Raw genomic sequence first — 18,277 nt, 5'->3', positions numbered from 1 at the left:
GAAGCATAAGAAAAGGTAAAAATATATAATATTTATGTTAAAAAACATAAATCATGTAGAGCCAATTATGCACAAAATATTGAATAAATTATCTTCTGTATTCTGGCTTTATATATTATATTGTGAATCAGCAGAAAAAATGTTTGTGGTATTGCCATAAAAAATTAATGGAATATATTTGCGTGTAAAAAGATACACTGCAGTAAATTGTACGGATTAAAAGGACACGAAAAGTTCTCTTGTCAGTCTATTGTTTTCAAGCCGTACGCTTCAATGATTCAATTTAATCGTTTTGTATTTTAAATTATTTTTTAAGCCTATTGTTCTTTTTAAGCAGTGCCTTGTTGAATTACTATATAGTTTTGCTCTTGACTTTCGGTCGCTTTGGGGCGGGCTGATCCAGGAATTTTGGGATTATTTTTCGAAATATTTAAATCAGGTGCATTCTTAGGAAGTTTTTGAAGTGTTCTCAAAATGAATTACAGACACAGCTTCCCAAAGGTCAGGCGCTTTCAGAGAAGGGTTCCCCTATCAGAGGTATGTGTCATCTGAATTCATTTTGGCAGTGTTTGAGACTTTAACGTATTATTTTAGGTAACTTAAACAATTTTAAGAACTACATGTATTATGAGTGTTAAAAATTAAAAAATTGTGAATTATTCTTTTATTCAAGTGCCAAAATGTGTCCAGGTATCTTTTTTTTTTTATATATAGATCTAGTCTCGAATCTTAGCATATAATTCAATTTATTTTGCTGCATTTTAATTAGGAAATATGAATATTTTGCATTTTTGAAAGCATGATTTTTTTATGCAAGAAATGAGATATGGATTACTAAAAATATGTTTTGTTGGATAAATTGCATTTCATAAATATAAGGTTCTTTGAATTTTGAACCTTGACTCTTTGAATAATGGTATTCATTCATGGTCTACAATGAAATGCTTAAAAGATAAGACAAAACTTTTGGATTAAAAGAATTACTGTCCCTGAACATGACTTTGTAAACGTCTTCGGAAGATATGGAATGGAAATGACACTCACAGTGAAATTCATTGACGATATTCTATTATTTCTGTTAAGTAAGCGAAAATATGAGAATATTTTAACAAACGTAGCTTTCAATTTGATTTTTATTGGGAAAATTGTCATTTACTTGAGGGAAAAGCTAAAACATGGCATATTAGCCCTTACCCTGCTAAATTTCTATTATGGACTGGTCCATCATTCAATCTGGGCAGTACCACTTATTATTCAAAGGGGTCTTCATTAAAAATTTACTGACTGAATGCACTGGTCACAAAGGCAGAATCATTTGCCGCCAGCACTGACTAAAGATTAACTGATTCAGAAATAGAGTATTGAAATAAGTCCCGGACAAAATTTAGTCACGAGGATATTGTAGATTTTCCAGGAGTTCTGTTTTTCTATGTTTTGTTTTTTGGCTCGACTATCGAAGAATAGGGGGGCTATCCTACTTGCCCCGGCGTGAGCGTTAGCGTTAGCGTAAGCATGAACGTCACATAAATGTTAAAGTTTGCGTACCACCCCAAATATGTCCAAAGTCCATTGAGATATTGCTTTCATATTTTGCATACTTGTTTACCATCATGACCCCAGTCTGTAAAAAGGAGAAGGCAACTCTATCAAGCATTTTGACTCAATTATGGCCCCCTTTCGACTTAGAATAATGTTAAAGTTTGTGTACCACCCCAAATATTTTCAAAGTCCATTGTGATATTGCTTTCATATTTTGCACACTTATTTACCATCATGACCCCAGTCTGTAAAAAGGAGGAGGCAATTCTGTCAAGCATTTTGATTGTAGTATGGCCCCTTTTCGACTTAGAATAATGTTAAAGTTTGCGTACCACACCAAATATTTTCAAAGTCCATTGAGATATTGCTTTCATATTTTGCATACTTGTTTACCATCATGAACCCAGTCTGTAAAAAGGGGGAGGCAACTTTATCAAGCATTTTGATTGAATTATGGCCCCTTTTCGACTTAGAATATGCTTATAGTAATGTTAAAGTTTTACTCATTGCTTATATTATGCTATCAAGCACTGAGAATAGTCGAACGCACTGTCCACTGACAGCTCTTGTCTTTAGATAAATTTTGGTTAAAGGGAAAAGAAATGTTCTTAGTTAAAATTTACTTTCAAAAAAAATTTTGCTCTTTTATTTACTATAGATTAAGGGAGATAATGATTTCTTGACTGAGATATTTGCAGAATTAAAAAGAAAGATGATTTTTGGTAGCAAATGGCATTGATTTAATAGTGCATTTAAGAACTTATTGAAAATTAAGCCAGTAAAAAAATGACATCTGAATAAAATTTCAGAGTGAAAAAAAGCAGAATTCAATACCAATTTATGTATGTATATATTTATTTTTTTGGCAAAATGACGATTTATTATTTAATATTTCAAATCGAAAATTAACGAGCCAACTCTGTTTTACAGGGATGACTATATGTTTAACCCTTCAGCTTTCAGAAATTATTCTTTTCGTCCATTGAGTTCATACAAAACATGAATGATATTAACAAAGGGTTGACATGATTAACTGTTGTATGGTCAATACTTTACATGTTATTAACCTATTAAAAACTTATTAGTTGAGAATTAAACTGTCAAAATGAAAACCACTATTATTGTAGGAGATATTGATTAACTCTTCAGAAAAAAATAAGCTACCCTGTATGTTTATTGTATTATTAAATCTTAAGCCTGCTGGCGGCAAGTGCTTCTGCCTTTGCAACCAGCGCAGACCAAGATCAGTCTGCACATCCATGTAGGCTGATCATGGTCTGCACTGTTTGCTATTCCAATCAGTAAATTTTCAGTAAACACCCTTTCAAATAATAAATGGTACTGGCAAAACTGAATGATGGACCAGTCCATTTTAGAAATTTAGCAGGCTAAAGGTTAATGAAGCCAGACATTGTATTGAGTGTTGTTCCTTCGTGGTACATTTCTTATAGATCCATAATTTGAATTTTATGTAATAAAAAGTTGGTAAAGCAACTTATAATCCAACTAGAGAATAATAATAGTTAAGAAAAGTTACCTACTTTCAATATAGCACTTGAACTTGCTCAGTTTCTGTCATAACCACATTTTAAATAACAGCATTACAACCCTTTAAGTACAGTTAAATACTAATGGCTTAAGTTTGCAATACTTGGGTTACAAACAGTTCTGTACAATTCAAATATAGAATTTTAGTATATACAAAAAACAGCCAAACAGCTGCGGACCACACTAATGGCCAGAGTGAGCCGCTTGGTGCTCATGTCATCTATGTTGTAGACATTTGTCAAAATATTTAGTCCTAATCAATAGCTTCTCAGTATGATGCCTGAGTTGAGATAGAGGAACATCTTTAAGCTTTTCATAGATAGTGAAAACACTTTAAAGATTTTTTTTACCTTACTGTTTTTTTTTTGTTTAGAAGACATTGTTTTTAAGTTAATGTAGTTAATGTTTTGTTAGAAACTACATTACAACCCTTCATACTTACTCTTGATGATCAATGTCATTTTATTATTGTGGTTAATATATAGGAAAATTAGTTGTATTAATAATAAATAGCTTCTTTGTATAATAATTCTCATTTGAGATCAATAAAAACCTAGAATTGATTATAAATCATGATTTAATTGAATTTTCTGACCACACAGAAACAGTAATTGAATGCTGTCACATTAAAAATGTACCGTCTTGCAAGTAAACAGCCTTGTTGAGAAAATAAGATACAGCACTTTGATTTTATTATAAGTAAAACATTTAACAGTATATTATATGTCCCCATATTTGACACCCCCGCAGTACCCTCCTCCCTGCCCACCCCCACTCTCTTTTTACAGAAAAGAAAAATGCAAGAAACAAAGAAGTCATTCCGGATTTGTCAATCCCTGTTGCAGAAAACAAGGGTACAAGATAAAGCTGATTTTTGGGACCAGTCTTGTGACTACAACATCTGATTGGCTGTTTCCGAGCACAAATTTGAAATTGACCAATAGCATTGTTGCATTCAGAGGCTGGTTTCTAAACTCAGATTTACAACATAAACTGTATTTATCACTGATAATTAGGCAAGATTATGGTGTGATTGAACCTGTGATCTCCATTTGTGGTCGCTAACACCTTAAAGGGTCATAATGTCTTTGCTCATGACCATGTACCATGTACCAAGTCTTTAATAAAATTCTGTTCTGTTCTGTCTTTTCTCATTTTTTTGTTACGAATATAAAGTAAATTAATTTTTTTTGTTACTTACCGTTTTCATCAATTGTTGTCTCAGTTATATTAGTCATTATGTGCGTATGTTTCATTAACATACTATTATTGCTGCATTGTTTATATTACCTCCCTTTATTGCTATGACTGTTTAAGTTATCATGAAATTAAAAGCATTATAATTATAGTGTACTTTTAAACTTTTCACTACCAGTTTTGGTAAATTTGCATTTGCTATTTGTCTCTATTATATATGATTTTGGTCATTTTTGTTTATAATATGTCTGGTATTTGAATTCAGAATAAATTATTTGATAACAAGACTGACGTAAAACTGTAATTGAATAATCTTTTGTAAAATCCAGGTTTTAATACACTCATGTGTGATTTTCAACAGGAAAGATGGCACTGTATCAAAGTTATATATGAGTCGTGCCATGAGAAAACCAACATCCGCGCAGTCTGATCAGGATCCATGCTGTTCGCTTTCAAAGCCTATTGTAGTTAGAGAATTCATTAGCGAACAGCATGGATCCATGCTGGTCGCTAAGCCACTATGTTGTTTTTCCCATGACGAGGCTCATATGTATTCTTTCATTCATTGTATTTAAATTCCAAAACATACATGCAGGGGACTTTGTTATTAAAGGTATAAGATTATCTGTTTAAATGTTAGAATAGACTTTAATGGTATTTTGACACCTTTTTTACATGAGATAGAATCTTGACCGTATTGCTCCAGTTTCTTAAAGGCTTATTATAATAATGAATTGCTTTTTAGCTCGACTATTCGAAGAATAGTCTAGCTATTCTACTCACCCTGACGTCGGCGTCGGCGTCGGCGTCACACCTTGGTTAAGTTTTTGCATGCAAGTACATACAGCCATCAATTAAAGGCATATAGCTTTGAAACTTATTTTTTCTTTTTCTAGGTCAATTACCAACCTCTCTGGGTCAAGTCCCATAACTCTGACATGTATTTTGAGCAAATTATGCCCCCTTTTGGACTTAGAAAATTTTGGTTAAAGTTTTACATGCAAGTTACTATCTCCAAAACTGATGCAGATATTGATTTGAAACTTCACATGTTTCTTCGGGGTTATAAAACTAGTTGATAGCTGCAAGTCCCATAACTCTGACCTTCATTTTGGCCAAATTATGCCCCCTTTTGGACTTAGAAAATTCTGGTTAAAGTTTTGCGTGCAAGTACATACAGCTATTTCTAAAAGGCATATAGATTTGAAACTTATTTTTTCTTTTTCTAGATCAATTACCAACCTCACTGGGTCAAGTCCCATAACTCTGACATGTTTTTGAGCAAATTATGCCCCCTTTTAGACTTAGAAAATTTTGGTTAAAGTTTTACATGCAAGTTATTATCTCCAAAACTAATGCAGATATTGATTTGAAACTTCACATGTGTCTTTGGGGTTATAAAATTAGTTGATAGCAGCAAGTCCCATAACTCTGACCTTCATTTTGGCCAAATTATGCCTCCTTTTGGACTTAGCAAATTCTGGTTAAAGTTTTGCATGCAAGTACATACAGCTATTACTAAAATGCATATAGATTTGAAACTTATTTTTTCTTTTTCTAGATCAATTACTAACCTCACTGGATTAAGTCCCATAACTCTGGCATGTATTTTGGGCAAATTTTAGACTTTGAAAATTCTGGTTAAAGTTTTACATGCAAGTTATTATTTCCAAAACTAATGCAGATATTGGATTGAAACTTCACATGTGCCTTCGGGGTTATAAAACTAGTTGATAGCAGCAAGTCCCATAACTGATATGCATTTTGGTCAAACTTTTTCCCCTTTTGAACTTAAAACTCTTTTGACATTTAACCTTTTTGGGTAATATTTTCCTGCTTCTGGGACAATATTTCGAATAGTCGAGCTTGGCTGTCTTACGGACAGCTCTTGTTTTCAACAGTATTTGTTCAGTTTGATTCCTGCACCGTAATTATGTTTTGCCGTCCCCAATTCAAAAAGCTGATGCAAAACTTACGTTTCCAGATAAGGCTGTGAGCATTATACATTACATTATTAACTTTGCATGTCTCAAGTAATAGTTTGCTCATACTACTGATTTTTATATATATTTAATCAGCTAGTTTGGATTTTATTTTTCTGATTACCTCCCTTTAAAAAGTGTGAAATTATATTTATAAGACAAAATTATTACATAATTACAGAGAAAATCTTAGCTGTTTGTGTCTTTTATGTTAGATATGCATGATGTTAGTATATTATACAATCTGGAGAGGGTGATATGAAATTATTAGGGAATATGATGGGAAAATTTGCATTGAGCATTTTCATGAGGTATGATATATTAACATGGCATCCAAAGACAGTCAAACTGACATATTCCCAACAGTGTGAATTTTGTGCATTTTTTTTCACAAGTTATAATCAGATACTGTGATGTAATGATTATATGATTATCTGTTTTGTTATATCCATTGTTTACCCTGTTATTTAATTAATTTACTTACACACAATGTATTGAAAACTGATGGTTACAGTAATATTATGTGGCATTACTTTTTTTGTCAGTAGTCATGTATATTGTTAATATGGTCACCAAGCTGAAAATCTGTTAAAACTGGCTGTGGTTTTTCTAGTCAGGGTATTTTGTGGAATTTTTAGACTAACACAGTGAAAAATTAATAATCAGAAAATTATAATTTTGAATATTTAGAATTAGATTTTGATAGTTACAGGAAGTTGACGATCTGCTGAAATGTTGTATACTGTGAACCTCTTTTACACAGCAGATTTGGGGACTAAAAGAAACATTCGGTTTAGAGGGTTTTCAGATTTAGATGGATTATTTTAGAGGACAGAACAATAGTAAGAGGGTTTCAGACTTTAGCGATTATGTGAGGGAATGACTGAACAATAGTTTGGATAAGAGGGGTTTGTATTTTGCAGAAGTTTTGGTTTGGAGGGTTCCACTGAAAATATTTTTTACAGTTTAAAGGTTGGAAGTTTTTATCTTGATGTAATGTACATCATTAACTTGTAAACTTAGACATTATGTGACATTTAACTAGTAAGACCGGCACTTGTTTGTATTGTTTGACAAGTTTCTAGAAATATTACCAATATAAGAGAAAAAAAGGCGTAAACTTAAAGCTTTAATCGATCATGTTAATTGATGTTCACTTCACAGCTTTCCAATTTTTACTATGAAGGAATGTTTACCTTATGAGACAAATATTTGAATTTATTATTGATTTAGCTTTGACATTAGATATAAATGTATATACGTTTAGTACAGAGGACACGGTAGCTGAAATTCTACCCATCGTCGAGTGTTTGCACTAGGTCCTTATTGTTTGACAGGCCAATTTATATCATTCTCGATAATGTTTGTTATGAGAATAGCTACTCTGTGAAGTATACATTTATAAATGCGATTTATAGCAAATACGGTTGAACTGCAACCATTTGTTATCTTAAGTACAACTTTGATGAGTTGACCCGAAGGGTCCCCCCGATTGATTTTATACTTCATTTTTGCACTGATAAGAAAGTTTGGCTTGTCACCCCCTATCTCGATCCCCAGTTAAGTGCATTATGAACGTAACTTCATATTTAAAATGCAACTGATAATGTTTAACTTATAAAAATGTTCATTTAGCTCAATCCAGGGTTATCATTGTTTTACAGAAGATAGAAATTTTTTAGTATAACATGTAGAAATATCAAAGACAAAAGCTGAATACATTCGTATAAGTACTTGCTCTTGGTTTGAATAATTTATTGCCAGTTTGGAGCAAGAAAACGGTATCTTTTATGTAGAAGCCGTTATAATAGGATATTCATCCATCTGCTACAAAATAATGTTCAACCAGGCTTTATTTGAAGGTTTTTCAATATCATTTCAATGGAATCTTCTGTTTTAGAGATTGAGTTTGATGATTGAATTGTATTGTATTGAGCGGAGGTAGGATTGTTTGCTCGACACCGAGATAGGTTTGCTTGATCACATTGCCGATTGTTTTTGTAGGTCGGGTGGGGGACATTGAGCAGCAAATTTGAGGACATTTTTTAGAAATTGCAATCAAATTGTTATATAACTGTGATAAGGTTTTATCTATGTGAAACAGGTGGTCTCTTATCAAACTATGCCTTTCAGGAAAAGAAATTAAAAAATTATATGTAAGCATTTCTGAACACTTGGAAGAAGTAGGCGATTTTTAGTGATTGTTTTTGGAACTTGAAATTTTGAACTTCAGAAAAACATCTAGTGCAACCAGTGACTGTGGACTTAAGTTATGGATTAATATCAGAGTGTTAATAAGTGTGGTATTAAAAAGGAAAATAGAGACAGATTAGTCGGTGAAACAACTTTGCGGACTTTCAGCTTACTTTAGGTCAGATTCAATTTTCCCTTTCTTTGACCTAATAGAAAACTTAATTGGGCAAATAAATTACAAGTTGTTTCAAATCTGTTTTATAACTTGATAATTAAATCGTGACAATTGACTTAGGCAATTTCACCTGGAAAGAGTCCATTTTGATGGAATAGTTCAGGATTGCTCTGCACTGTTACCCTGCTATATGTAACTTGTTGTAGAGTAGTAGTAAATTAACATATAAAATCGTAAAGAAAAAAAGATAAAATATGGACAAGTATGTAACTGATGGTCTAGCTGACTCGGCAATAGAGTTGAAAGACAGCGATCTGCTTTCGCCGAGGTCAGGAAATAGCATAGGTGTAGCAGATCCGGAGGATGACCGACCCCCACCTGGACTGGTGAGACAGAGAGTTGACAGTGTTAGTGTCCGCTTTTTTTTTTTTTTTCTGTTTCTTTTTTTTTGTAACAGTGTTTTGTAGCAGTCTGTTCTGTTGATGTTGTATTGGAAGCAGATATACAATGTTGTTAAACAGCATATTCAGATGGTGCAGATGATGTTGTTGAAGCAGTTGTGTTTTGTCAGGAGAGCCTGACTAGACCTTTGCTTTAATTTGATTGCTGCTTTTAAACACTTGAGTCATATAAACTTATGTTTCAATGAATACAATGTACAATCTGTGAAACATATGCATATTGAATAGGTTGATTTACCAAGGACCTGAAAAATTTAATCTTACTTTCTATAGTCATAAAAGGTTCAGATGCTGGGCCTTTTTCCTTCTACGGGGGCCTCCATGGCCGAGTGATTCTTGACATAATGCATGATGGGACACCTGGGTTCTTCCTCCACCATTAAAGCTGGAAAGTCGCCATATGACCTATCATGTGTCGGTGCGACGTAAAATCCAACATAAACATTTTTCCTTCTAACCTTCCCCATAGAAAATTTCCTTCATATCATACCTATAGCTTTGCCATAAAATTATTTCCCTTTGCTCAAGAATGATAGTTCCTTCCTTCTTAGTAAAGTGGTGCTCTTGGAGCGTATGGAGCTTTGAATCTTAAGTTGGCATACTATTAAGTGACATTACGCAGGGTTAAGGTAAACTTAGCGTAATATTATAGTATTTACATAATTAAAGTAATTCTAAGAGACTATTTTATTTCATTTGTTAAAAAAGTTCAGGACAATCCTTAATTGAAAATCGACAGCCAAAAGATTTACGATGCCATAAATCAAAACATTTAGATTTATATGCCTTTTTCCCCCTTTAAGTAGCCAAGTATGCTTAAAGAGGTCTCTTGTCCGATGAACAGCCCTCTTGTCTGTTGGTAGGATTTTGGATACATTCAGCAATTTTAATGCAGTTTTCATTTTGTATTGTGATTTAAAGATTACTGTATTGATTTTGATTATTGATTTGTAAAGCTTGGCATTCTTTTTGAGTTAGTTACGTCAAGTTGACAAATCTGGCTGTTTGTCAGATCTATATCTCATTAATAGAAATTTTAAATTGCAAACGCAGCCCTTTTTTTCGAGGAAGTTGAGCTGTAAATAAGTTCAAAGTTTACATTATTTTTCGGGGAGATTTTCCTATCAAGATTTTGTGTGCCTATTAAAGGTAAAGATTTTTTTAATGTTTTTGGACGTGTTGTGTATCTTAATTAATTTACATGCGTGTGGTCATGTCATAAATTAATGTGTTACTGAAAAATCAGAAATTTTTGTGAGGAATTTGGTTTCACAGATGATTTTTGCCAACATTTTTTTTGTCTTGCAACAATTCAAAAGCTATTACTGGTATTCTGTTGTGATAATTTTTGTCAGTAGTGATAGTACTGGTTACAGTGCAAGGAATTTTGTTTAGCTTTTTCAAATATTTGTTGGTAATTTTATTGGATACTGAATTGTTTATGTAATATTGATTGATTTCAATTGAATTTCATTAAATTAAACAATTTTCCCAGGTAGCAAAAGGTTGGTTATCAAATTATTACACAAATGTTTAGTTAAGCTGTGATAAACCACTGGACGTTAGCTAAGTTTTGTGTACCTTTGGGTTCATTTTGCTTACTTTGGAGTAATTATTTAACAATAAGAGCTACTAATTCTCTAGTTCAAACATTTATAGAGTATCAATTTTGAAATAATAATGTAAACACTTTGGTTCCATAGGGATATAGGCACATTCAGTAGCAAAGTGATTTTTTTTTCCAGTGACAGAGTAATGATATGATAGATAAAATTTGTGAGAAATTTTGGCAGCCTGTTGTAGTGATAGAATGATTTTTTTATATCAACTTTAAGTTGCAGTTTAATGATATGATGATTGGTTAACTAAATAGTCACTTTAGTTAAAGAGTAATGATAGAATAATGTTTTATATAACTTTAATTGGCAGTTTAACAAGAAAAATTGACTGTTGTTAATGATATGATCATGATTTTTGATAATTGATAAAATGTATAGTCCTGGATAGTAGCACTAATGATATGATTATACTAAGATGAAATTAACTGTTACTGGTGATATGATCAGTGATAGTAAATAAAATTAATTGTCTTGGTTATTTAAGCAGAGTAATTATACGTAGTTTCACCTGTTCAGAAGATTAAAAAATGTACTTGTCAATTAATAAATGTCTGTGAGTTTACATTAGTCATTGTTGTATACACAAAAGTCTTTTTGTAAGCACATGAATTAAACAAACTTTGAATGTTTGCCAAAACGATAAAATAATGTTCTGCCACTTCATTTTCTGAAAATAATAATTATTGTGTAGTTTGCTTTTTTATAAAAAAATGATGATCACTTTTTAATAGTACATGGAGAATCAACTAAGTAACTCATCAATTAGTCGGTTGTCAATCACCTCTCGTACCTACCAGCTTCAGGCAAGATGGTCTTATAACAAGAATGGCGAGAAGGACGTTACGAGTGAAAGTAGAGTGAGTCGTAGAACAAGACGCCGAAAATATATTCCAAATACAGCGACTAGTTATGTTTATCAGCATGAATGATATCATTGAAGTAGTGACTACTAACAAATTGCATGTTATATCATTACATTGAAATGTTTGAATCACTGTTTGACAGTAGTAATTATATTTAAGGCAGTGGACGTGTAATGACAATTGGAAATTTCTGTTTGATGACGTAATTCACTGTTTGTGATTTTTGGCATTGCCTGCAAGTAACAGAAAGCCATGTACTTGTGTGAGCCAAGTTAGTAGTAGAATATTGCTGAAAAAAGAGACAAGAATACATTATTGCAGACAAGAATATGTTATCGTACAGGAATTGCTAGTTGTCATTTCCCACCACTACCTATATAGGCTTGCTTTGTGTGAAGTACACTTTTATTAAAAAAAAAGAAAAAAAGCATTTAGGACACTGACTTGCTTATAACAGCTTTAAAGCATGTAAGCCAAATAAAATAATTTCTCTTCATTACAAAATATTAGTGACAAGAGGCTTAAACAGTCTTGTGAAAAATGAAGCAATCTTATGTTACCAGTATGAAAATGCCTTTATATTCGAATATCATTTTTATTTACAAACATAATTTATATAAAATATACCGTTATGAAACTTTGAAAGCGCTACCACCATTGATTTTATTCACAGTTTGTTTAAAACTGCTGAGTTGACACTTTTTCCATTGGTCAACTATAGATGTTTACCCCTAGAACTCCAATAATAGAGTGCTAAAATGTTCCATACGTTATACAGGATATCAAATATTGCTGGAACTCAATAGACCTTAAAATAAATGTTAGCTTAAACTCATTTCATCAAAGCTGGTACTGTTAGATAAGAATAATATACAGGGTAAAACTGTTTGGAAAGTTTTGTATATTATATTTAGATTTGGCATTGCATGAATTGTGAATGAATTTGCATTTTAAGTTTGCTTTGTAGAGTTATTTAATGCTTTTTCATTTATATATTTTTAAGGACAGTTGACTTTTAGATTGGAATAGTTTTCGGAAATATTATATAAAAGGAGATAAATATATTTCATTAAATATATTGATGGAGAGAGGTAAGTCAGAATTATGGTTTGATGTATTTTTAAGAGCAAAATGGGAATATGGAATTTTATAACCTGTTCCATTAAAGCTGGGGTGAGTTTTTGTTGGGATGAATGGGTTATGTAGAAATACAATGTGTTCTAATCTTTTAAGATATAAATAAGGGGAGGTAATATTTACAGGCATGTAGTTCTGAAGTATTAATAAAGGGACTTAATAAAGGCTGGACAATTTGTTTTAGTTTTTGTAAACACTTACTTAGTGTTTAAATGTTTTTGGAGAGGAGCACCTATCAGTACGAGGTTATGTTAATAGCGTATTGTGATTGATAAAGCTGAAAAATAACGAGGTTGATATCTGATCAGTTGTTTGTCAGAGTACACAATGCCCGAATAACCGATCATAAACAATCCCCCAATAGATTTAAAGTCTTTAGGATGGCAAATAAAATGTATATAGTCGCAGTTTGACATGTGTTAGCACTATAAAAGATTTCTTTGCGATATGTAATTTTAGACTAGGACACTGCAGGTAAACAGTTTTTGGATTGAAGTCAAACTGTCTAATTTAAATAAAATAATTTTACAGCTCTGAACTTATATCACAGACATGAGTTTTGATGCACATTTTTTCCCCTGGCAATTTAGAATTTGTTATTTGAAATTCCCTTTTTAAAGAAATTAATGTATTGAAAACTTGCAGCTTTTTCCTCCTTGAATGAATCCAGTTTCAATTATTGGGAAACATCAAGATTTCATTACTTGCACTTAACACACAGTTTGATAAAATTTTTATGTTTTAATGCAGAATTTGAAATATCGGACTTTGTACAAAAAATGTAATGAACCATTTAAATGATGTCGGAAATAATTTTAATGAATTTTAATGAAAGTAAAACTTGGAAAAGATGCGTTTTCTATTGATTTTAAATTTTGAAATGAACATCTATGATTAAAGGAACATTTTGCTGTCTATAATTATGTAGACATCTATTAAATATTCTTCAATTAAGGTTTAAGGACTTTTATTACTTTTTCCATGTTTGTGTTAAGATCTTGCATAACATTAGGGAAAAGAAATTTAATAAATTTATATCCAATAAATTGATTTTTTTTATTACTAATAGAAAAAGCATTGACATAACATGTGTAGTAAATAAAGACTTAAGAAAAGTAGCCAGACTTGTGAAAGACTTGCAGAACAATGAACATGAATGTAATGTGAAAATTTATTTAGATCATTTCTTGAGGGGTTATTCAACCCAATTAGCAAGGATTTAGCAATATGTATGTTGCTTTGAAATTTAAAATGTATACATAGATTCTAAATTAGTGTATAGTTAGTGCTTTATTCCACAGGATATAAATGTAAGGAAAGGTATTTTGCGCTTTAGCGAATAAATAGAAACGAATTATGAAAATTTTATCTTGTATTATAGCTTATTCTTCAATTTGTATAAGAAGTTACAATTTTTCGAAATTTCCAAAGGAAATAATATTATAATATTGTCATAATGAATAAGAATCATTTAATTCATTATGTTACCATCTTTTGTACATAATTCATCACAATGCAGTCTTACATTATAATTGTTTAATGATTTCCAGTTACTGAGAAATTGTTATATTATTTTTTTCGTTCATGTAATAATTTTATTTATGTGTGTGTATGCTTTTACCTTCTAATGGATTAAATTTGCTTTGTAGAAAACTCTGAGCAATTGTTTTAACACTCATAGACTAGCTTTAGCATACTATAAACACTGTTAGAGTTAATAAGAAAGTTATTGCATGCAAAAGGCTGTTACATAGTAAGTAAAACTGACTTTTAAGTCCCTTGTTGATGGACAAAGTTGTTGCTATGAACAAATGAATAAAACCTCCCTTATCAATTTCAGCTCGAGCAATCTTTGAAAGGCGATAGTCTTGAGGCAGGCGACTCGACGTCTAAACCCCTCCTTCAGCAGAATATAGACCTACGTCGGAAACTTGAAGAAGAACACGCCAGTAACAAGCGCAAATTGCAGGCATACCAGGACGGGCAGGCTCGTCAGGCACAACTAGTCCAGAAATTACAGGCAAAGGTAAGAAACTGCATTATAGTCTATAAGTAGAATTATTTTAAATAATGCTTAAAAAATAGAATATGACATTGGAAAAACTTTATTGTCTGAATTTAGAACACAGCCATATTGCCCTTTTAAATTACATAAATTATCTACTGCTTGTTTCATAGCTATTTTTAAAGTATTAAAATAGATTTTAAAGTTTAAAGGCACTGCCCTCCAGATCGTTCCAAAACAAAAAAAAAGAAGATTTTTTTAGATATCTGGAAATTAATGCTGTATTTCTTATGAATGCTTTGAAACTTAATTACTGGCAGACTATATATATGTTACGGAAACACATAGCCCAAATCTGGAGGTCAGTCCCTTTAAGAAGCAGAACAAATCTGCATACCGTGGTAAAAGGTAATGTAGGATTTTGCTCTTGTTTACAGCTTTTTTAATGCTGAGAGTTATGTCCCTTTACTCATAAAAATTGATTTGGTTATAATGATATTGTTATACAATATCAAGTTTCATATATTAGTCACGGGGTTATAAGTCTATTAGTTTAATTCTTACTTTCAAGCAATAAAACTATTGTAATATTTAAGAATCTTCTTTTAAACATGAAATATTCATGTACATTGTAATTGTGCACTATTGTTTAACTCTTTCTGTAATATAATCGAAATTCAATTTTTAGAACAAAACAATGAATTAAATGTCTAGTCTTGTAAAGAAATCATGCATAAAAATGAAATGAGCTTAGGTTTAAGTTATGTATATATCGACATCGGATCCAAAACAACTTTCGATTCCATAAAAGTTTATAAAGTTTGTATAGAATGCCAATAGAATATTATGTTACATCATGTATGCATTTTTTTTAAAGTTATTGTGAATTCTAACACGACCCGATTTGTTTCCCTATTAAACAAAGAAGGCTGAAAACTGTGTATTATTATTCAACAATTCATCTTTCTGACATCGCACTTATTACGTCATGGCTTTAGATGGCATAGCGGCGCGCTGGAAAAGAAATCAACAGAAATCAGGCAAACATTTGATGGATATCGGCAAGAACGTACATAATAATCCTGTTAATAACGTGTTAGAATCAAAAAATATTTCACAAACAGTGATTTGTGCGTGAATAAAATCATTGTGTGTTGTTTAGATGCGTGAAATTTTATCACTCCGGCTGCACCCTCGTGATATAATTCCTTCGCATCTTAACTCCAAACAATGATTTTATTCAATGACAAATCCCTGTTTTAGATGATATTATTTCTAGTATATATTTGATAAAAGTTATTTATTTTATTATAATACATCTTTTAAGGTGGTGGAACATCTAAGTGACAACCTGAAATTTATGTTTCTATGTATTCGCTCACCCCCACCCTCCCCCACTCACAACTTGGCTGATGTTTATTTGAGGCCTTCAGAATCTTGCCATGCCATAGAGACAAACTCTTTAAGAATTTTACTGCTAAACCTTATTTAATGTAATAGAACTGATAATAATAATTTTCAGAATTAAGCATGAGTACATGAGTAGAATAGTTCACAAAAAATTTCAATTTGTTGAACTTCCAATTGTGATTTTCAAACCTTAGCTGAAAGGTAGCAATAAGGTTCTTGTTTCAAAATTTTGCTGAACTTTATTTTCAGAAACTATAAAAATTATATTAATGGTGTTTAGTTTTTTGCTCGCCTTGCTATGTGACAGGTAAAGAATTTATTTGACGTCACACAACAAAATTTACATCATCGATCATTATTAATTGTACACAGTCTCTCATAGTCACAAAATCATGCATCATGTCTCAGAAATAAGTTTTTCAGCAACCATTACTTCATATACCACAAAGAATGAGCATGGTAATGATTTCCACAGGGCTCTAATATGAACTTTCTGTTCTGCCTAGCAATGGAATGGCATCAAGAAAATCATAAATCTGACTTTTGGTTTTGCATGCTCTTGATTGTCACTGAGCATCGTTTAATTTTTCCCCCCTTTTTCAACAAAATTTGAAAAAAATAATGCTCAATCATAACCTTTTACTTTACGCCGAATGGTTTTTACTGTGCCATGGTTATTGTAGTTTAAACCTACACAATGTATGCACCATTTTATAATTTTCTTGGATTATTATTTCGCAAGTTATTAGTTTAGACGATTTTAAGTTGTAAGTGCAGTCATAGTTGAAATTGATAGAAAATGGCTGAGTTAACAATAAAAAAAATTCAGACTGTATAAGTAATTTCATAAGGAATATACCAATCCAGAGTTTACAATAGTTACTTCCCTTAGTATATTTACAGTCATTTGTAAAATGGGTAAACATTAATGTTTGTTAACTTGTGAAGAGAATTTTACACTTAATCATCAACCACGTGTTTGTATCGGTCAAGGGGAAGTAACTTACCCTCTGTGAAATGGCCAGAACTATAATTTTACTTGTATATTTTCATACATTTAAAATTTCTTTGACTCCGTAATATATGTGTTTCCCATTCCTAGTGTTTTACCTCCTGTTTCATCATTTACAGCGTGATTAATTTTTCAGGTTTTACAATACAAGAAACAATGCGAGGATTATGAAGATAACCTAAAATTCAAAGAGATTATGGAGCGTGACACTGAGAAAAAGGTAACTACCTCAGCTAGGTCACAGGCCTAGATGGCAGGAAACTCTGGGCCTAACCGCAGCCAGCATGAACGTCCAGCATATCTCGTGTATATACTCAAGCCATAACCTTTTTGTATACTTCCTGACATTGTGTTTGTTTAACACTCATTCTCATATAAAGTGGCAAGTTTGAAATAAAAATAAATGTAAAATTATACGAATATGTCAATGTTACTTTTCATTTATTAGATATAATTGTCCAAACATTTGTAGCAACTGATTTAAAATATAGAAAATTAATTCATTAACGTTTTGAAAATTGAATATTGGCCTCTTTAAATAGAGTCAACATAAAGAAAAGTACTTTAAATTCAGCTCTCTTCTTTATATGAGAATTCAGTTAAATGGACAACTATGTTGTATGATACATAACACTATGATGTCTATGTACTTGTCTGTATCTAACTGCTATAACTAACACATACAGAGAAGTTAAAAGAATTATAAGATTATGGAAGAGAAAAGATGGAAATAACCGAAAAACCGGTTCCAACAATTGATATAATAAAAGAATCTGACCCGTCATACTCAGACGAAACAACTGATGAATCAGAAAAAGAATTGGAGGCAAATTTAGATATAAATATCGATAAAGATGTATTATCAGAATATAAATTACCCACATTATCAGAGTTAGCAATAAGCAAAGATAAAGACTATTGGATAAAAACAAGAAAAGAGGTTACCAAGCATTAAAAGAAGTGTACTCGTAATATAAATAAATATAGTAAAGAAGAACCAGATGAAAAAAAAAAGAATTTTCAGATGCAGAACCTACGGTTGCAGACGAGTATGTTTCGGAGTTAGAATTAGACAGAAAAAATCTTAGAAAGTACGGTAAACGCTTATCAAATATGATTAAAGAATCAGATATATT

At 31.6% G+C, this 18,277-nt stretch overlaps 1 protein-coding gene across 1 annotated transcript; it reads left to right on the top strand.

The window, feature by feature from the left end:
* The first annotated feature begins 285 nt into the window (after positions 1 to 285).
* Positions 286 to 17,681, top strand: LOC128552870 (rootletin-like). Its single transcript, XM_053533941.1, has 3 exons — positions 286 to 537; positions 14,555 to 14,740; positions 17,278 to 17,681. Exons 1-3 carry the CDS (start codon positions 475 to 477, stop codon positions 17,389 to 17,391), a joined length of 363 nt encoding a protein of 120 aa, XP_053389916.1. The 5' UTR covers positions 286 to 474; the 3' UTR covers positions 17,392 to 17,681.
* Positions 17,682 to 18,277: the final 596 nt, after the last annotated feature.

This window comes from Mercenaria mercenaria, unplaced genomic scaffold, assembly GCF_021730395.1.
Source record: "Mercenaria mercenaria strain notata unplaced genomic scaffold, MADL_Memer_1 contig_3247, whole genome shotgun sequence".
Classification (NCBI taxonomy): Eukaryota; Metazoa; Mollusca; class Bivalvia; order Venerida; family Veneridae; genus Mercenaria; species Mercenaria mercenaria.
This window is presented reverse-complemented; position numbering and strand designations above follow the sequence as displayed.

Excerpts from the sequence above, each read along its gene's own strand:
- LOC128552870 (XM_053533941.1), top strand. The coding sequence starts at position 475 with ATGAATTACAGACACAGCTTCCCAAAGGTCAGGCGCTTTCAGAGAAGG. Across the intron at positions 538-14,554 it reads GAAGGGTTCCCCTATCAGAG|CTCGAGCAATCTTTGAAAGG; the intron begins GTATGTGTCATC and ends TATCAATTTCAG. Across the intron at positions 14,741-17,277 it reads TCCAGAAATTACAGGCAAAG|GTTTTACAATACAAGAAACA; the intron begins GTAAGAAACTGC and ends TTAATTTTTCAG.